This window comes from Petromyzon marinus, chromosome 4, assembly GCF_048934315.1.
Source record: "Petromyzon marinus isolate PM22_M1 ecotype Great Lakes invasive population chromosome 4, UKy_Petmar_22M1.pri1.0, whole genome shotgun sequence".
Lineage (NCBI taxonomy): Eukaryota > Metazoa > Chordata > Hyperoartia > Petromyzontiformes > Petromyzontidae > Petromyzon > Petromyzon marinus.
This window is the reverse complement of record NC_133670.1, coordinates 21,407,722-21,430,215: the sequence shown is the minus strand read 5'-3', so window position 1 is coordinate 21,430,215 and position 22,494 is coordinate 21,407,722. Positions and strand designations below refer to the sequence as shown.

The 22,494-nt window shown below is 39.7% G+C and overlaps 1 protein-coding gene across 2 annotated transcripts in view; it reads left to right on the top strand.

Moving 5' to 3' along the window:
• The window catches only part of LOC116938420 (voltage-gated delayed rectifier potassium channel KCNH8), an 80,346-nt gene that overhangs the window by 23,300 nt on the left and 34,552 nt on the right, over positions 1-22,494 (top strand). For both annotated transcript variants that reach the window (XM_076060011.1, XM_032945536.2), the window contains exons 3-6: positions 4,145-4,288; positions 8,492-8,634; positions 10,665-10,908; positions 20,699-20,856. In XM_076060011.1, the coding sequence (XP_075916126.1) occupies positions 4,156-4,288; positions 8,492-8,634; positions 10,665-10,908; positions 20,699-20,856 (678 nt within the window). In that variant the 5' untranslated portion in view covers positions 4,145-4,155. The remainder of the gene's footprint in view (positions 1-4,144; positions 4,289-8,491; positions 8,635-10,664; positions 10,909-20,698; positions 20,857-22,494) is intronic.

Below are 22,494 nucleotides of genomic sequence, written 5' to 3'. Positions count from 1 at the left end.
CATGCTTACTTGTCTTCGTGCCTTTGGCCCTTTGGTTACTGGAGTGCACTCAAGTGATTAATGCTGTCGTATGGGGATGCAAGGACTTCCAATAATCTGTAATTGTATCCATTTTAGGCTGTGTGCTTTAAAAAAACAAAACAACTCCCTTGCATAAAATTGTGGTACTGTGTTTGCCTTTGTCAAAATTATACTCTGTTTTCAGAAGATGAAGAAGGAAGCAGAGATGGCCAGCATGGTTGACAGAGAGATGAACGATTGTTGATTTTTTTGAATGGCTTTGGGTCAAAATCAATCTTTTAACAAATGCCTTTGTTTAAGTTTGTCTTGTCTTTAGTCTGTGCTAGATCAAATTCTGCCTCCCTAGATGACAAGACTTGCAATCAATCAGACATTGGGGAACACGATCAAATGATCAACAATGAATAACTCAATTAAACATTTTAATTCCTAAATAGTGGATCATTCTCAAGTTTGATAAACCACCCATTAGTTTAATATTGATATTTTAAATGTAAACTTTAATAAATAACTAATTTACTTCTCACTTCTACTTCCCTTTTATCCAGTATAACTACGACTTATCGCTATTGAATTAAATAATCTCTGCACCCTATGATTGTTTGCTTTTTCGTCTATAAATCCAGATAGGGTTTTTATTGCATCATTAGTATGCCTTTTAATGGCACCATATTTGCATGAGTATCACACGGCAAACGACAGTCTGCAGTGAATGTGGTTCAATTAAGGGTCGGGTGTGTTTACCTGGATGGCTTATCCAGTTAGGTGGACGGTGAGGGTTCATGGGGTACGGGGACACGGGTGTGACCATGTCAGTGATGAAAGCAACATGTGTGGCTTAAGCATAACATACACTCGATTCATATATCTATGCATAGTCCAATCACTTCCAGTGGATGCTCTAAATAAATCGCAGCCATGAGTTGTTGTTCACTACCCACCCCCAACCCACCCACCCCACACACCTGGACAGAAAATAGAGCTTGGAAAAGAGAATACAGTAGCATGTACGAGATTAACGAACCACGCCACGTTTGTTCACCGTGTGGTTTTATGATTTTTTTTACAAAATTGACACTGTGCTTTTTGAACAAATATTGCATTTAATTATTAACGGCGGTGGGCTGTCTAATTTTCAACCCAGCTTAATACGGCGAGCTTGTATCGCAGAGACAAGGATGAAGACCATTCTCCAGTCGTTCTATTGAGTTTAGAGAGGTGCAGCTGAGGATAAGGTTATGCCGGAGGGACTGTGTTGTTTTGACAAGCTCACGTTACTTTAAAAAAAAAACCCTGTGATTGCTGCAATTCAGAGTTAAATGGGACATCGAAAAAGAACAATGGAGATTATGCAATTTCATTGTGCTTTTCTGCAATGCCAAACATCACAAGATGGATCGTTGTTATATACCATCGTTGTTATATACCATCGTTGTTATATACCATCGTTGTTATATTCCATCGTTGTTATATACCATCGCCGTTACCTACAGGAAGCAATGGCAGCCCTTTTTCAATTACTACAATAGTTTTTTTTTACATTTTCAATAAAACGTGTCACTTCATCATAGTCTTATTCACTGTTAATTAAGGACATTTAAAATCACATTTGTAATACTGTAACAACTGGTATGAACTGAGAATAACGGGCTATTTATGGTAGTTCTACGGTCACAAAGAGCCATGGCACGTTTGCTAGAATTAATTTGCTTATCTAAGAGAAGAGAGGATGCCGACTCAGCGTCAGTAAAAAAAATGATAATGGAGCAAACATCAAATGATTCTGCTCATTAAAAAAGGAGCGACCAAGGCAGCTCCCGCAATGAGTCAACACATGTCAGGCTTTGAAGAGGGTATGGCGACATTGAGGACATTAATAGGAAGCAATGCACTGTCGCAGTACAAGTTATTCCATTTGCCCGCAAAACTCTGTGGTGTGCGCTCCAGATTGTTTTGCTAAACATGATTAATCGTTGTCAGGCTCGACTGTATGAAAAAAAGCACACATTTCTATAAGCAGATTATACCAATGGCAAAAAAAACAATTATCCCCACCCACACGTGATGTAATGTCCAGTTGTACATATTCCCTTATCAATTATGAACACCGAGGCAAATGTGGCATCCTTTGATTTACACAGTAAGGTGAATACTTCAGATCTGTAATGTAACTCCATCGTGCTCTCTGAGATTTTGTTCAAATGAGCACAATTTTTGTTTTAATGAATGTTATTACACTCTGCTTCAGTTGGGTGACATGTTCGTTCCATAAAAAAACAGTGTTTTCTGTCACCTCACGCCTTCACAGCCACATTATAATGGCATGAGTGGCTCCTAAACCACTTGAACGTGTGGGAAACGGGTACGTGCTGTTACACTGTTGTGTACAAATACTTCTCTACTTCCGAACGAGTTAGGTTCCAGAGGACTGTTCGTAAGTCGATTTGAGTCCAACTTTACTCCTGTCGATTTCAAACATGTTGTACGGCATGCACACTAAATAGGGAGAATGGCTTTAAAAGTTGTATAATCTTCTGTAGATGTATAGATGGCACTGGTTCTTCATGTTCTGCAGATGTAGATGCCACCACCGCCATCTATTGCACGGCGGTTTAACTTACGCCTCTCGGTCCGTAACAGGCAACTGGACATACGGACAGGTTTATTCGTACCTCTGAAAGTTCGTAAGTCGAATGATTGTAAGTATAACAGTCCCTGTAGTTTATGGGAAACATTCTGTTCTACGATGGGCTTTCATAATTGTCAGTGTTTCAATCATGGCCTTCAATGCTATACTTGTATTATATAAAATCAAGATTGTATTGTTTGTTTTCTGCACTTAATTTTAAGTAAAACAATTGCGAAAAAAATGATATATATTGTGCATCAAGAAGAAATGTTGAAAAAAATTCATTTCGTTCTAAAAAGCCCTGACGAAATTTGGTGTGATCTTTTTTTTAAATTACGTTTTAATGGGTATCTTTTCATTAATGGCAACAATTATGCTCAATCTATTGGCCAATCATACTTCTATTTGAGGTTGAAATGTCTTCAATTAACCTTTCAACCGCGTAAGTGCTCATCTACAGATCGGTCCAAGTATCCAGACAATTGTAAGCAGCTTGCCCATGCGACCTTTAAGAGTTGCAACAATGGAATAGAATTTCGCTAATGGCGGTGCATAATGTGTCAATGTAATTTTTAGGATCGTTTGTTAGGACGAGGCGGATTTATTTCGAAGAATTACCTGGCGAAGAAGGTGATCAAGCAGTCGTCTGCGAAGAGTGTTTTGTTGAGCAATGGGCAGTAGAGACTTTGTCATGTCACAGCCAGGCAGAATATGACCAATCACATCATGTCCTTTGCAATCACCGTGTTAATGAATGCATTATATACAATACTGCTTTACAGTATCGACACCATGCCATGAATCAGGTCACGCCAATTGACTTTCACCTTCAGCAAGATCAAACTATGTGTTCTATTTTGGTGAACAGAGTTCATAGCAGGGCCAATCAGACGTTGCGACAGAATGTTATTTAAACTTAAGACTGCTTAAATGTCTCTGTATGCCATGCATGGGTTGGCTGCGCAGTAATTTTGATTAGCATGGTTGGCTACATACGGTGCAAAATAAGTTCAACATACATACAACACCTAGACAAAAAAAATAATATCTACTCGACATAACATTATTGTCCGACGAGTATTTTTACACTGTTTTACACCAGAGTTATTGTTTTTCTAAGTAAATTTCTACTTTAAGCTATTTTTTTTTATCCCGTAATAGTTTTCTCATGACATGGAAATTAATTGAATCGACATGTTTCGAGCCATGCTTTGTTTGCTGCAGTTTTTTGCATTTTTGCACCACCGCATTACAGACAATATATCTTTGACCCAACATGAACGATATGCAATAAAATCGCACGTACATATCAAATGCATTTTGCTCCACATATAGCTTGGAGTTTCTTTAGCATCTGGACATTCAGTAAAGCACAAAGGAGAGATTATACAGCACAACCACCAAAACAAATGCAATGGTTTTCGAGACAATTTACGAAATAATTTCTGTGAATTTCTTGTAACGTGGTACTGCGAATGTGTATCTCATTTACAGGAACCCCGTTCATGTGCCTTGTGGATATTGTCCCAATAAAAAATGAGAAGGGGCAGGTGGTCCTCTTCTTAGCATCCTATAAAGAAATCTCAGATAAGAAGGTCAAGTTTGCTGTGGACAGCGATGGTGACAGTGATGAGGATGGTAAGACATGTATGTTCTGACCTTGCCATTTCACCGCAAAGCTGGGATTGGGCTGAGTGTGTGTGCGTATAGTTTTGTTTATATGAGGTGGAACGGCGGGCTATGAACCAACTGACCTGAGTTTAATTCTTCTGCAACAGCTAACATCATTAGTGAGGGACATTATCCGGTCATGGATTCCCTCCTTCACTAACCCACATAGACCTGCTCGGTAAAGAATGGATAAACAACCCCAATAATTGACATGATGTAGCGTGGAGGCCTTCATCCAACAGTGGGTTGACAAAGGGCTGTAATTATTATCCATAATACAGGTTTTTTTTGGGTTAGCTCGCGCAAACATATAAATGTGACCTTGGTACGTCATAGACATGTGGGATCTTCATGACGGCTGCAGGACCACCAGTTGCTAATTTGTACAATGGAGAAACACAGAGAATGTTTGTGTGTGTATATATATTTTAGGGTTGTTAAAAGCGGGTTTTTTGGCACTTTTGGTAACCACATTAAAATAAAAATAAACACGAATCATGGTTACTGGTTTCACACATATATAGAAATGTCTCGAGTGATGAACAAAAATATGCTTACCTTTTTAATTTAAAAACAAAAAGGTGCTGCTGAGGTGTAACGGTTAGCTAACTGGACTTGCCATTCAGAGTTTGCTGGTCCAATCCCATCTCCTAGCACGACAGCTGAAATAACGGAACACGTTTCTTTTTAAATCTGCCCCCCCCCCATCCACCGCTATACACTCAGCAGTATAAATGGGTTTACCACAGTCAGTCAATTGGCAGGTCACGTGTGGTGGGGTAAAGTGTGGGTACGCTTACCTCTTCCAAGTTGCCTGGTTCACAAACTCCGGTCTTCCTCGCAGCAGCTTTTGGCAGACCATCGGACAAAGACGGTCACTGCATCGCTCGCTTTCGGATGCGCTTCTGCGGCCGTCTGGAACGCTCTTCCGATATTAGGAAGCCACTGGAGCTACAGACTTTCAAATTTAGATTGCAAACTCATTTCTTCAGAACTACCTTTTTGTAGTTGGCCACGCACGGTGCGAAAGAAGTGCAAGATACATACAGTACATATACATACAAGAGTAGAACAGATGCCATCTAGAGCTCCCTCAAGTGGAGGTCCTTCCACCATCAGTGGTATGAGCAAGCAAGTAATAAATCGAAGGGTTGCAACTTCATCTGTTAACTGAGAAACGAGAGCAAATTAACCATATGAACCACGTGGTGAATTAGGCCGCAGTGCGGTTTGTACGTTCGCGCGTGCCAATCAGAGCATTCATTACCAACATTCCACAGGAAACGATTACCAGTTCCTGACTTTTGTAACCTGTCATCGACAGCTTAACGGTTATCGATTAACACGCCTAGTATATACACATCCATATGTAATAATTATACAGTCATCAATTTTTATATTGCTGTTTTTGTAACTTTTTTATCATTGTGCATTAAAAAAAAATTATGTACTGAGCTTCAATCAACAGCGCTTTATAAAATATCATAAATATATTGAGAAATTTGGCCACTCAACACGTTGCCAATACAATATATGACAAGAATGTGTAGAATTACAGCGAAGAGCAAGCCTTGCCAATTACTTTAATAAATGTCATAAACACTATAGATTACAAATTCCGGAAAAGCTAAGCACCAGGCGATAATAGGTTACTGCTGACGGATGATTTTAATTTTTAATATTGCATCTGTGTGATGTTTCATTGGCTTTGACAGAAGGGCATTTAACTTGTACACTTTATTTAATATGTAACACGAACATTCTAACATTTGTCACTTCCCGGCAACAATCACAAACATTTGCATCACTGTACAGTAATCAATACAGTTAAAAAAAAAAATCATGCAAGCAAAAAATTTGAATTCAAATTTATCATGCCTACATCTTCATGAAGGGTCTCAACCGTCTTCGTGATTACACATTTTACACATCATACATTGTCACATGACACTGTTTAAAAATGTCATCCAGTATCTAAATTAAGATAATGTTCTTGTGCAGCTTACCGTGTAATTGAGCAAATGAGTATAGATTTAGTCTATGGGATATCTCAATTTGAAATAAGACGGTGGGGTTGGGGGTCCTTGATTGCTTCCTGTCTTGGACGCCCATCTGCCAGCACTGGTTGTGGGTGAGCAATTGCAGGACGACGCCTTTGCATTTTACCGATATGTTGCTCAATAGAATGTTGCACCTTTTATTTTCTTGACACGTACGCTGAGAGTGAAGCTGAGCGTTACTGAGCGCCTGCTGACCGCTGCGGTCCTATAGCGTGCTTGTAGTTGTCCCGCGAGGACAGGAGCCTTGCGTTCCACATCATCATTCTCGCCACACACTTTGCCCCATACATTACTACTTCGCCTTCTTCTTTCGTACGGCTGATTGTAGATGCAGAGCAGCAACTGCAATTTCACATTCAGGTGGTCAAGCCAGATAAACTGCATCAGGAGCAGATGAGTGTATCGCTGCGATGTCTACTTCGTATTTGTGGATCGGGGCATTGCATCGTTATACGTTGTTATGGCCTGTTCTGGGTTGTTGCAGACCATGCAACATGTAAACACGCAATGCCCGATCCACATACATTACCGATGGGCGGCAGAGACACGAGCACTCGCACACGTGGTCTTTCCGTGAGGTCAAAGTGGACGACTGCGTCAGCATGTTATTGAATCAACCCATTAATGGTGATGATTACGTCTTTAGAATACAATCCTACAATCTGCACCGTGTTGAACAAATCTGTTGCGCAGCTCATTGAGCTCGAACGAATGTGTTATATGTGACAGTGCACCACATGGCTAACTACATTTAATACCGAGGTGATCCTCTGCACCTGTGAGTGTTGTTTTACGCTTGGTCAGAGCCGAGTTTGTGATTCTGCTGAAGACGGTGTGTGGTACATTGGTGGGGCTTTCGCATTGAATGTGCTCGGAATCATGAAGACAGCCTTGTCTTTTAAATTAACTCTGGAAAATTCACATTTACAAAGTGATGGTGGAAATTAACAACTATAGAGGCACATTAGCTTGTAATTCTACACAGTTTATGTTTTGAAATAAATTGACTTGTTAACACGAAAGCTGGAATGGCTTGTGTTGTTACCACGAAATATTATTATAGGATATCTTAAGTTCCCAATCTTCTTCTTGGTATGGCTGATGTTGATTTAGAGCAATAACTCTAATTTTACAGGGAAGCGGTTGCACCAGATAATTGCATCAGGATTAGCGGAGCGTATTGCTAAGACGCCTCCTTTGTATATGTAAATCGGGCGTTGAGTCATTATTTGTTCCACGGTTTAATCTGGGTAACCAGTTGTTCACAGCGACTTTCGGCTGCAAATACAGGCTTAGCACTGAAGGAATACAGTGCCAGATGTGGAGCTCAACACGTACGCGTGCAGCCCCGTTTGTCAATCCACTGCTGGATGAGGGCCACCCACGCAGGCGGGTCGTGAGTGTCATTTGACCACATTTCACGGGACCGGTGAGTGCAGGTTGGTGAAGGTAGATCTGGGTACGGAACAGCACAGGTCGCCGTTCAAAGGGAGCTCTTCAGCTCGACTGGCCTTAACCTCACTCGCTAAAGTCAAAGGCAATGAAAGTCAATGTTGGATTTCGCTGCTCTCGCTGTCAACTGCCACTGACGGCTGCGACGCCTCTTTGGTTGTTTTTTTTTTAATGCACGGCGTGAGTCGCCCATTTAAGCGGTACCCACCAGGCTCAGGCCTTCTTAGATTCTAAGGTCTGACAAGATCGGGGTCATTGCAGGTGATTTGGTCACAGGCAGTGCTCTACACTAAACTATTTTTTATTCTACCAGGTAAGGCCCACTGAGCTGTGTGGCTCTTCTGCAGAAGCGACCTCGCCACAAATGATAGCCCAACGAAGTGGCTTATCGCGTGGAAATTTCTAGCAGCCAAAACACTCTTAACGCCGTGATGTTGATTCTAAATGTGAGAGGGGAAAACCGGAGGACCCGGATAAAAATCCACACAACCACGGGCTGAACATGCAAACTACAAATACACAGGCATCGTCGGGGTTGCTATCCAACCCCACGACTTCCTTTATACCAGGCGAGGCGGATAACCATCTCGCCACGTGCTGCACGGCTCTGTCGTGGGTGCTCACGGTGTGCTTTGCGGGGGCCGTACGTGCCCTACAGGCCAGCCCGTGGCGCACAGGAGGAGGGACGGTGGGGCCCTCGGGGCGAATTTCAACCCGAATCGCCGTCGCAGCCGAGCAGTGCTCTACCACCTCTCTGGACACCTGCAGAAGCAGGACAAAAACAAGCTGAAGATCAATAATGTAAGCGCGGAGAGCCGGACCTGAAGCGTTGTGCGAGCAGATCAAACGAACTGCATGCCACATCTGGAGATGTTCTGATTCAGGCAGTGTCACAGTGTATGGTTTCACTCCAATGCAATATTTTATTTGTCATGTGGATTCATAGTTTTCCATGTTTGTGCTTGTATTTTGTTTAAATGCACTGATTTTGAATATCCTTGTACTGCGGAGAATCCATTGCCTTTTCTGATTGACAATTAAAAACTGAACCTAAAGGGGCTTTATCCAATTTACCAAGAAAAGTAAGGACATTAAAGGCACAGCAGGTTGTGCTGTAGAGGAAATGGATATGAAACAGGAGAGACACACCGTGTGGACTTGGCAATGCAATGTGCCAATTCAATTCCAGTATTCAAGTTCCTGACACATGGTGCTCAGGCACACAGAAGAACACGTTTACAATATTTTTTTTCAATGTCCCGACCATGGCAAATGTGTCACGAGTGAAAATGGAGAGAACAATTCCCATTAAATTTTGATTTAAAGCTTTCGTGACTGCAGGGATTCATATTCTTGGTTCTTTCGGTAAAGTCACGTAGAAGGGAAACAATAAAATCTTTAAAATATAAAACAATAACATTCTCACGACATTTCGACTGCAACACAATCATCATCAGGTGTGAAACCCACAGCAAGAAAATTTGAAAAAAGTGGCGGTTTTTTTTTACGTTAGCACCACGGAGAGCGATTTGGCAGTTATTCAGATGGATGAGTCCATCTATGTTCGGAAAAGAGGAGGGTGGAGACGAAAATAATGGATGCGGTCTGAAAGCCACCGTAAGCGAGAACAATCAATTAAGACTCGAAATGGTTTATCAAATCCTTCCAATGATTGCTAAGCCAGAATCCATCTTCTCGGTTGAAATTGTCTCTGTGTTTGTATATGTGGATAACCTCATGAACGAATCTCTCCCCCTCCTCTTTTCCGAACATAGATGGACTCGTCCATCTGAATAACTGCCAAATCTCTCTCCGTGGTGCTAACGTTTAAAAAACCGCCACTTTTTCAAATTTTTTCTTGCTGTGGTTGGTTTTCACACCTGATGATGATTGCTTGTGTTGCAGTCGAAACGTCGTGATAATTTTATTGTTTTATATTTGTATTATTGTATTGTTTCCCTTCTACGTGACTTTACCGAAAGAACCAAGAATATGAATTCCCATTAAGTTAAATCATGTCAATGTTCCAATGAACTTCATATTATTATTATTTTAAATAGTTAATAGTTTTATATTAGAATGTTTCCAAACATACCTGTACATACCGTCCTGTTGGTATCATCAGCCACCAGTTTATTTGGGACACCTCCTGGTGTGCTCAGGACTTGTTTCACAAAAATGTATAGTGAAGCCTATAACACTGCATATCTTTGACATACCATATATATGCACAACACATTTCAATATTGGCTACAAATTATCCTTTTCCAAAGCACTTCCGAATGTCACTTGTTGAATTTATTTTCTGGTGATTCAAGGGGAATTTTAAGCGCTGCCACATTCGGCAGATGCCTTCGGTTACCGAACGAATACATTTATGAGGTCGCACTCATTATACACAAAGTGCTTGCCGCAAATGAACCACAGCATCCTGCTGATCTCATCAAGGAGCATAAATCATCACGTGAACTCTGGTCATTCTCGGAGCGGCTTTTGGCTAGCCATCGAGCAAAGACGGTCACTGCATCGTGCCCTTTCAGATGCACTTTGCAGCTAATCTGGAACGCTCTGCCTTATGATATTAGGAAGCCACTGGAGCTATTCACTTTTAAATCTAGATTGAATACTCATTTATTTAGAACTGCTTATTGTGTTTAGTTTGTTGTCCTTCCCCCCGCACCTCCAATTAGAGAGGTTGGCTACGTGCAGTGCGAAATAAGTTCAACATGCATTGGGTACAAATGCTTCTCTTCTGTTTGATATCCCTTCATGTGGTGAGCAGTGCAGAGGCTCCCCGCACTCACTCTCCTTTTTTCTCTCTCTCCACGCAGAACGTTTTCGGCGAAAAGCCTTCACTGCCCGAGTACAAGGTAGCGGCCATCCAGAAGTCTCGCTTCATCCTGTTGCACTACGGCACGTTCAAAGCAGGCTGGGACCTGCTTATCCTTCTCGCCACATTCTACGTGGCTGTGACCGTGCCCTACAACGTCTGCTTCTCCGAAACCGTCGAGAACATATCGGACCCACGCAGCACGGCCGTCGTTGATATCTCCGTGGAGATTCTCTTCATTATTGGTGAGTCATGTTGGGTCAAAGCGATGCCACTGGGCTCTTCGCATTCTGTCCTTCGCACTCCCACACACGGAACCCGAAATGCCTCGTTCGCCTTCAAAATAATGGCATTAATATTTATTCAATTGATATTGAAGGATGTGAGTAAATTATGACTGTTTTGATGTTGCCTAATCATTCCCTTGCTGCACAGGCACATGTATGTGCATTCACAATATCCTGCGAGACCCTAAGTCACTGCAGCGTACATCATGCAGGGGCAGCCAATTGCAACTGCAGCAAAAGAGCATCTCCATGCAAAGGTTTACTTAAGGGAGATATTGCGAATTAACTGTAGTCAGTAATGAGGAATTGTTTCTAATCAAGGTTAAGGCAAGAGCATCTACATTCTTAAGTGAGAGTCATGCTGGGCCCATTCCATTCCTATCCTTGAACCAAGAATAGGAATAACACGCTCACTGTTGACTTCCCACAAAGTGGTACTTACATCACCAAATGATGATGATAATGATTGCTGCTGACTGGCACGGCCGCATCAGAGTCAAACAATTAGCTGTCACTCATAGCCTTACTGTTCATTCATTGCTAAGCTTTATGAATATTAAACTGGTTGCGCCAACATCAATAATTCTCGTGGCGTGGGCTTTTGAAAACACGTTTTAAAATTCATTTGTCGTTTATTCATGACCAGGTGTGAGACAACGACAGAAGATTTACTTTGGTGTCAACCCACTGCACATCAATTTATCTTTTAAGCTAATGCGAATTACGTTCTTGTTCATAAAGTGTGAGCGAATGCTCAGTCACTGATTTGAGCAGGAAGTGGGCCAATATTTGCTCTTTTGCTACGTGTATGTAGCTACCCAAATGTAATGTGTGTGTGATAGTCAGCCAGGACACTTCACTTTATCCATAGAGGCAGAAGCAAACAAGCAAAAACATTCTCATTATAATCATGAGTCATGATCTATGCACAGCTATAATACAGAGGGGTTTTTGGGTTAGATCGCGTAAATATACAAATGTGTCGTTAAACCCGCCACCACCCGACAGCCAATTTAACGACACATTTATATATTTAAACGATCTAACCCCAAAAAAACCCTGTATTATGGATGATGTAGATCGCGAAAGTTTACGTGTTAAACTATCCACAGCTGTATGAAGGCCTTATATAATACATGTCACTGCATCATAACAGGAGGCATGTTTCATAGTTATTGTTTCTGTCCTTGGTGGGGGAAACCGTGGCACAGTGGTTAGTGCACTCTGCTACGAACGTGGATCCCTGTATTCTCTTCCCTGCCATATCTAACAAATTATCCGGCCATGGCTGCACACCCCTCCACCAACTCATACTGACCAGTACGGTGAAGTATGACTAACACATCCCCATTGAAGTGAGGCCTTCGTCCAACAGTCGCTTGTTCGAGTTCATCAATTTGACCAGATGGTCGTTCAGCAGAGCTCTTGACTCATGGCGAGAGAGGTTGATGGTTCAAATCTCGGGTCAGGCAGGGGGTCGACTCAACGGACCATATTGTAAATGAGCACCAATCTGTGGGGAGGTGAGCAGCACTCGTCTCACTGAGGGAATGGTCCTCGCTGTGAGACGTTTTATTGTCCACCACTGATTTGAGGATCGCCGTAGAGATGAGCACTATTCATTTGAGACTGGACATACATACAACTGGCGCTCATCCAATGCATCGTGAACTTTCACCTCGCTCGTTGCTCAGCTTTTAATGGGGGGTTGGGGGGGGTCTCCTGGTTTATATTTGTAGTACATTGTCACAACGCCCTATGTTCTGGTTGTGTTTACGAGGTTTTTTTTTGTTTGTTCAGGTTATTTTTTTTTGCCCTACTTTGTTGGCACAGCAGCAATGTTAGCAGGGCCTTGCATTAACAGGGCAATTAAGTCAGCGGTTTTTTTAAAATATATATCAAGGGTGTATATTGACAACATTTTTCCTGAAAATCTTCAAGTGAATACTATTAGTTACTGCCTTCATAGATTAATTTAACTTTGATTGATATGCAGTGTCTTAATTGGTGCCAATTAACCCAGGTCTGGTAACCTTTGCATTCTTAAATGATGAATCGTGAGCACTGCCAGGCATGTGACAATGTGTTCTGTTAGAGTATACCTCCACCCTTATGATAATAATAATGCATGAAAAGCAGGAAACAAAAACAGAACCGGGGGGAAGGGGGGGGCAACCGACCAAACTAAAGAGTGAAGGCCATGTTAAAGAGGTGGGTTTTCAAAGCAGACATAAATATTGTATATCTACCCAATCTGATTGCCTGATTTGAAGTGGGAAGGCGTTCCATCGTTTGGAAGCCGTGTTAACAAAAAGCCCCGATCACCCACTGTTATGATTAATCTGCAGCAGAGTCCAGGAGTTGCATTTCAAGCGAATGTTTAATGGCCTCTAAAGCGTCACTGTGGCTGAGCGGGTATAATTGGTGGCATAGCGACTGCACACAAATAAAACAACAAACTGCATTGCTTGGACGCTCTGTTACACGGTACTGTAGATAATCGAGGTAGGGTAACCCATATATGCTCTAAGTCTTGGCCACCTTCTGCACAACAACAAAAAGAGTGGCAGTGGAAATGTTCTCATTAACGGAACCAATTTTGGAAGCGTATTGATTATTGTAATGTTTTAAAGGTCCTTCAGAGGAACTCTAAGTCGAATGGTTAATCTTGGGTGATTTGAATTTGTCGCAGTGCTTGAATGCCCATATATACTGGGCCATCTTCCATTATTTTTTTTAAAATTAGCATGAAAACCCATACTTGACCAAACATTTTTTACATGTTTTAAATATCTAATCATATATATCTTTTCACGTATCTTGTATAAAACACTATAGAAATATATAAATGCAAACGATGTTCCTGATTGCTTATTGTATATCGATCACCCTTAACTGATTTCTTAGTACAGTATATGATCATTGATTCCATTTGGTGTATACTGTTTTCAATGGTAAACCATTCGGTTATATTTAGTGTTGTTATTTTACAGGGTTTGCGATGGAAATTTCTATTTTAAGTGCAGGATTCTGATGTGTCGTTTGGAACACAGCGATATGGGGGATCTTGATCTGGAGACACAAGGAGCAAAGCTGTGTTAATTAAGACCAGCACTAGGGAGGCATGTCCCACCAGGCACACTCTATTACTCATGCTCAAGGCTCATCTCACTTCCTGTTAATCGATTGTTTGGCCTACAACACAGCAACAGGACGTAATAAGCTTGGCAATTAAATCCGCAACTTGCGAAGCACCCCAAGGAAATGTCACATTCTTGTCACGCGGTGAACTCTGTAGTCATCCCACAGAGTCTCCGCAGTTGTTTAAGGCATCAAAGTAGCAGTTGTGAAACCCACATTTGTTTTTCGTTCGCTTCCTGGTGGGGGGAAGCTGTGCAACCATCGCAAATTCGGAGCCCGTGGCATGCGGTCCAATGGTGAACTTCATCATTTTTGGCGCACATTTAGGACCGCCATATTGGCATTGTAACATTGTATCAGAGGCATGATTATTTATAATGGCTCTTAATTTCAACAAAGGTGAAGCACGTGTGATCGATCATATTTAATAATGTCAGCATGATGCTTATAACTCATTTTAATTAGTAACCAAAACGTGTTTTTTTGGGCTTACGTAAATTGGGTTCAGTTAGAATTTTGAAGAAATAATATAATGCAACTTCAATGCTGAATATTGGCAGGTTATACAAATGGCATTTTTGCTGTTAATTGTGAGTGTAAGCTTGAACACTACCATAAGAGTGCCATCCAGCATTAGTTTAACTTATACAATCGTTGATTGTGATTTTTCGTAAAACAGCTTTATAAAATATTCACACAGTCATCTCAAAAAAGACCTCTATAAAACAATGTGTATAAGGCTGGAACAGATGCAATGGGATTGCATAGAGAAAGTTACGTAACAAATAAAAAGAAATGCACGACCAATACAGCACGCTTAGCATCCATTACATATCTACATGGCACATTATAATTGTTGTTAACATAACAAATTAGAACAACTGCGCAGTGTTGATATCAAATAAGAATAGCATTGTGATTATCTGCCTATATAAATACAATGAGCGACCATTATAATTTTAAACATTGGACACCCCTTGCTGTTTAAAAAACAAATCAAGTAATTTGCAAGGCAATTTGCCAAAGCCTCAATCATGTTTGGCTGAGTGTATCTGACCTGTATACATATGCCATTTGTGAATGGAAAAATATTCAATCTTTAGAATGAGGTTGCCAAAAAGTCAACTGTTACCACCTGTCTGATGATTTTTGTTTAACAAGTTGTATAGGAGTACTGTTCTGCACACAAGCGGTATTTCGTTGATAGCCCACTTAAACACACATCACCAAAACAGGCAGTGACATATGTAAACTGCTAAATATAATTAATTTGAAAGTGGAATTAATGCATCACACACTCTGCATCATTTGCTCATCACTCACAACATATTATTTACGAATGAGGGAAACATGGCAATTACAGAATGATGAAACGATTCCTAGGTTGTACTTCAAATTCAACATGCGTTTTTAATCGTGAATAATAACCAAACGTATCTGTCACATTATCACACCATCTTACATGTTAACATTGGTTAATATTGAATAAACAACAGTTTAAGTTGATTTGAAGCTTTCTTGACTGCGGGAATTAACTCTTTGGTTCTTTCGGTAAAGTCACGTAGAAACAAAAATAATTAAATAATAGAGTACGACGTTTCAATTGCAACACAAGCAACCGTCATCAGGTATAACTACATTTGAAAGAGAGACAAAACACAGACACGGAGACATACAGACAGACACACAAGCAGAGAGACACACAACATAAACACTCAAAGACCCAATGCCTCTTTGTCGAGGCCTTAAATAGAGAGAGAGGGGGGGGGGACAGAGAGGGAGAGGTGGTAATTTATTTTCTTTCCACGTGACTTTACCGAAAGAACCAAAGAGTAACAGTTTTAGTGCTTTGTTTTCCTTTTTCAAGTGATATTTTGTCTCATCCACACTTTGTTCAACCACCGTACAGCTGGTCACACAAGCGTATGTTTATGCTTTTTCCTACTGCTCTACTTTGGAATTCCCTCCCATTGTCTCTTATTATTATCTTTTATCATTGTCTCTTATCATTGTCTCTTATCATTGTCTCTTATCATTGTCTCTTATCATTGTCTCTTATTGTACTTATCATTGTCTCTTATTGTCTCTAATCATTGTCTCTTATCATTGTCTCTAATCATTGTCTCTAATCATTGTCTCTTATAATTGTCCCTTATCATTGTCTCTTATCATTGTCTCTTATCATTGGCTCTAATAATTGTCTCTTATCATTGTCTCTTACCATTGTCTCTAATCATTATCTCTTATCATTGTCTCTTATCATTGTCTCTTATTGTACTTATCATTGTCTCTTATCATTGTCTCTAATCATTGTCTCTTATCATTGTCTCTAATCATTGTCTCTTATCATTGTCTCTAATCATTGTCTCTAATCATTGTCTCTCATCATTGTCTCTTATCATTGTCTCTCATCATTGTCTCTTATCATTGTCTCTAATCATTGTCACTAATCATTGTCTCTCATCATTGTCTCTTATCATTGTCTCTAATCATTGTCTCTTATCGTTGTCTCTTATCATTGTCTCGTATCATTGTCGCTTATCATTGTCTCTAATCATTATCTCTTATCATCGTCTCTTATCATTGTCTCTTATCATTATCTCTTATCATTGTCTCTTATCATTGTCGCTTATCATTGTCTCTAATCATTATCTCATATCATTGTCTTTTATCATTGTCTCTAATCATTATCTCATATCATTGTCTTTTTATAATTGTCTCTAATCATTGTCTCTTATCATTGTCTCTTTCATCGTCTCTTATTGTACTTATCATTGTCTCTAATCATTGTCTCTTATCATTGTCTCTTATCATTGTCTCTTATCATTGTCTCTTCTTCTTTGGTTCTTTCGGTAAAGTCACGTAGAATAAGAATAAAATAATAAATTGATAAAATAAAATAACACAATATTATTCTCACGACGTTTCGGCCACAACGTCGTGAGAATATTATTGTGTTATTTTATTTTAGCAATTTATTATTTTATTCTCATTCTACGTGACTTTACCGAAAGAACCAAAGAAGATGAATCCTTGCAGTCACGAAAGCTTTAAATCGAAATTCATTGTCTCTAATCATTGTCTCTTATCATTGTCTCTTATCATTGTCTCTCATCATTGTCTCTTATCATTGTCTCTTATCATTGTCTCTTATCATTGTCTCTTATTGTACTTATCATTGTCTCTAATCATTGTCTCTTATCATTGTCTCTTATCATTGTCTCTTATCATTGTCTCGTATAATTGTTTCTTATCATTATCTCTTATCATTGTCTCTCATCATTGTCTCTTATCATTGTCTCTTATCATTGTCTCTTATCCCAAGTTGTTAACAACCTTGCTCAACTCGCATCCATCACATCTTCAATGGTGCTGTTTGACGCGTGAAAATTTAAATTCTGCTCATCGGCATCCTGCCACTGAGGTGAAAACCTCTCGCAGAAGTCAATGTATCGTCCCATATAAGAGAATAGTATCTGGAAGGTGATAATCAACACCTGAGATTCATTCATCATCATCAGCCAGGATCAATCCACTGCTGTATGAAGGCCTCCCCACATTATCACCATACTGCACTGTTCGCCAATGCCAAAATCCATCTCACTCCCGCCAGTTAGCTGATCGCATCAACCCACCTCCACTGCAGTCATTATCTCAGGCAGGTTTTCATACTTGGCTGTGATTTTGTCGGCAGTCTTGTTGATCGGTCACCATCCCTTCTCGAGATCATCATCATCCTTCTCCCATGGTTGCTTACTTTTCACTTACTTTAATTAACAGTAACATATGATCTCTCTGATTTGTGTTTGTTACCTGATGCGCGTACATTTTCTGTTATCCAAGTGTAATCCCAAGCGTGGCACCTATCCATGCTAGAATTGTTTGTTGCATGACAATCACACCGAAAAATGTGTAAACATAAGGCACGGACATTTATATATATGTATAACAATAAGCACGGTGGTTTTTCTATTTTGTACAGTCATTGCTGGCCAAGCTGAGACCATCAACTTTCTACGATTGAGAAGCAAGGTTAATCAGCAATGGCCATTTGAATGAGAACTCAGTATCTTTGCAGAATCAGATGATTTATCTGATAAGGCATTTACTCTTTGTTCCACCCACCTACCTAGCTTCACGTGATTTGATGCTAAACTAAATTTGAGAAAAAAAAAACATAATGTATCCACGAACACATTTAATTTAGACGTCACATATTGGTTAATTGAACAGCTGTGATGTATATTTGTGTTTGTAAGCTGAAACTGTATTTAATATATTTTCACGCATTTTTGTGTTTTGAGGATTTGTTTTCTTTAATTTAGTTTTATTTATATAACTTGTATAACAACTATAAATGAGCATTTGTTTAATACACATTCCTATTAATTCCAAGCCAAACTTTGTTATGCGTTTACACTCATACACCTTTTACAGCAATGTGTACATGAGTCATTATTTTACGGACGAAAATTTAATATTCGCAAAAATGTTCAAGCATTAACAAGAGTAAATGCATTTTAAATTTTGATTTAAAGCTTTCGTGACTGCAGGGATTCATATTCTTGGTTGTTTCGGCAAAGTCACGTAGAAGGGAAACAATAAAATAATAAAAGTATAAAACAATAAAATTCTCACGACGTTTCGACTGCAACACAAGCAATCATCATCAGGTGTGAAAACCACAACAAATCAAATTTTCTTGTTGTGGTTTTCACACCTTATGATGATTGCTTGTGTTGCAGTCGAAACGTCGTGAGAATTTTATTGTTTTATATTTTTATTATTTTATTGTTTCCCTTCTACGTGACTTTACCGACAGAACCAAGAGTATAATGCATTTTAATTATGCTGAATGTACCAAATGCATTGCATGTTTTGTGCTTCTTAATGAGCTGGCAGGTTAACTCTGCCGGAGTTACATTTCATCAATTATTCGTTGTGGCTGTCATGCCTAGCCTTCACATATCAGAATGTTGCATAATATATACTGCATACCGAAGATCACACAATTCTTACCGCAGTTCATATCTGGCATGTGAAATTAGTCATCATTTTTTTACATTGTTCTACATCTCATTAAAACAAAAACAATTGCACTGTTACTTTTGCCTTCGGAAAATGTATATATGTATCACAGTGATATATAGCTGTGATCATTACTAAAACATCGGATGCATTACTTATTACTTTGTTATATAACATGAAACATATTTTGAAACTTAACAATAGCTACAGTTTCCACGACTACAACGATGTTGTAAACACAATACAACAATAATAATAATAAACAGGTCTATAAAAAATATAGTTTCAGAATCTTAATAAGTTAGCTTTCATTTCCAAAAAATAATGAAACGCATATAATTACACCAAGGTTGTATGAAGAAGAAGAAAGTATCATCATACAATGTGAAGGGGAGTCTGACATGGGAACACACTGAAACCGAAGTCATTCAAAGTGACAATGGAGAATGCGTAATGATCATTGGATTGGAGAAGCAACGGCGTGGAGCGTAAATGGTGAAAATATTTGACAATCTCAGAGTTGCGCATGACATCCATGATAACAACCAATGGTAATGCTCTACAGGAAATGACGTAAGAATGTATTAACAACAAAAAAGCCGCGAAGTTAGTCTGAAGTTAAATGTATTACAAGAAAACGTAGGTACATCAAGTTCCCCAAACAATGTAATATCCCTCTTGGAGAAACGCAACTGGAAGGAAGACCAGAATAATATATATATTTTTATAAATAGGCAGACGAGAGTAGTTTGGAGTGCTTTTGGAAAACTGAACTTAATATTGAAAAGCTAAATATTGCAAGAGACGTAAATTTACTCATCATATTCATTTTCGGTTCTTTCGGTAAAGTCACGTAGAAGAGAAACAATAAAATAATAAAAATATAAACAATAAAATTCTCACGACGCTTCGACTGCAACACTTATTTCAAATTTTCTTGCTGTGGGTTTTCACACCTGATGATGATTGCTTGTGTTGCAGTCGAAATGTCGTGAGAATTGTATTGTTTTATATTTTTATTATTTTAATGTTTCCCTTCTACGTGACTTTACCGAAAGAACCAAGAATATGAATCCCTGCAGTCACGAAAGCTTTAAATCAAAATCATATTCATTGTTAAGAAAAGTCAAATGAGCTTTGGCAGGACGCGTTGCCAGGAGGGATGATGACCAGTGGTTGAGAATAATGAGCGAGTGGCAGCCAAAGGAGTGAACGCATCTAAGAGGACACCCACAGCAGAGAGGGAGCAATGCATGTTGAACTTCTTTCACACCATACGCGGCCAACCGTGCTAATCGGAAGTGTTGGGGAAGAGCAACAAGCTAAACGCAAAAAAGCAGTTCTAAAGAAATGAGCTTTCAATCTACATCAGCTAGACGGATTGTCGCATTGGGGGAATCGTGAGAGATAGCAATGGATGCCTTCATTCGGCGGTGGGTAGATAGCGGCTGACGATGAGAATGACAAAATCTCCCCTTTTGCCCTCATTCATTGCCTTTTTCACTCAGATCAAGGCCCACCAGGATTGCGATACTTATTTATGCCTGTTCCTTTTTTTTCCCATGTTGTCTCTCTACAGACATTTTGCTCAACTTTCGCACAACATATGTGAGCAAGTCGGGGCAAGTAGTTTACGATGGGCGCTCCATCTGCGTGCACTACGTAACCACCTGGTTCTTCATCGACCTCATTGCTGCTCTGCCCTTTGACCTCCTCTATGCATTTAATGTCTCTGTGGTACGTACGGATTTTATTGCCCATTTATTGTTAATTTTGGCTAAACCGTCCTCCGTATTGATGCTACGTATGTATGTTGAACTTCTTTCACACAATCGTGCTAATCGGAGGTGCAGGGGGGAAGGATACAAAACGTTGTTGCTAGCAGGCCACAATGACAGCAAAATCAATATATATGGTTTTGCTTTAAATATTATTACCTACTTAAAAATGTCAAGTCAGAGTGTTTTCCGTTCAAAGGACCATTCATTTTTGTGAATGGATGTTGTGGATGTCCTAGGAATGGGTTCCTGTGGGTTATTGCTTAGATAGCGGGTATGCTCAGGCATTCTACCATCATAGAATTATATTGCATCTACAACTACTACCTGCCGACTGAGCCTACTGAATGTGTGGTTACTGTTTACTTCAAGGTTCTGCCATCAGCTCAATCAGAATATACGTAATCTTGTTTAAGGGCGAAAACTGCAGATTGAAAAATACCAGGATGCTTGTCAAACAATGTAGTAGGAGTAGGTGTCTCTTTACCATTTCCGGACACCCATAGTACTTTGAGCAAAATAAGTTCAACATACATACATATGAACAGAACAGAGACTTTGCCCTGTTGGGAACCTGTTCAGCAAGGCCCACTGACGGTCTGGCAGGGTGAATCCAGGTGAACAGACTCACTGTAGGATCTGTGATAAGGAACTGGTTTACAATTGATTTTTTTTTACGAGATCTGACCCCAAAAAATATGATAAGCCTCTTTGTTTGGCTATTATTTGTGGCCAGGTCGCATTCTGAAAAATAATAGCTCAGTGGGCTTTACCTGTTAAGATAAAAAAAGTGTTTATTCTCGATTTGAAGTTTTCGTGACTGCAAGGATCCATATCCTTTGGTTCTTTCGGTAAAGTCACGTAGGTGAAAAAATACAATAAAATAAATCACGACTTTTCGATTGCAACACCACCAATCATCATCAGGTGTGACAACACACGTCGTGATTTAATTTTTTTTTTCACCTACATGACTTTACTGAAAGAACCAAAGCATAAAGAGTGTTTAGTTGTATTCGTATATTATTTGAAGTGATTTGTTTACCTTTCCTGTTCTTTGCATTCCTGTCGTGTTGTTGTCATCGGTTGTTGTTGTTGTTGTCACGTTTTAACCTGCCCTAACTGGACATGTGTGAAACAGAGCCTTATAGCTCACGGGATTTCTCCAGTATCAATTAATCTTCTGATTCTGAAATCAATTATTATTCATAATATGGGTCGCGAAAGGAACTGGCTTGGTGCTGATTTTGTCATCCATTGCTCCCACCAGCAAGTCACTGTCCAGCAGTCCTGGCACTTGGGTGGTGTGTCATCTCCTGACAGGTTTTACAATAAATCAAATGTATCTTGCCAGCGACTCGACATCCATCCTTGTGTTACGTACGAGGACTTGTTTAAATCCAGTGAGTCACTGGTGTTTTGATATCTCCTGAAAAGAGCTGGTCCTATAGGATAAAAATAACAACACATCAACGTGAAGCAGTGCGAAGGAAGGAAGAGAAGTGTTATGACCTGCGGTGTGGTGGTTGAGCACAATATGGACGAGACAAAATACACTCGCAAAAAATACAACTTTTACATAATTTATATCAAATAG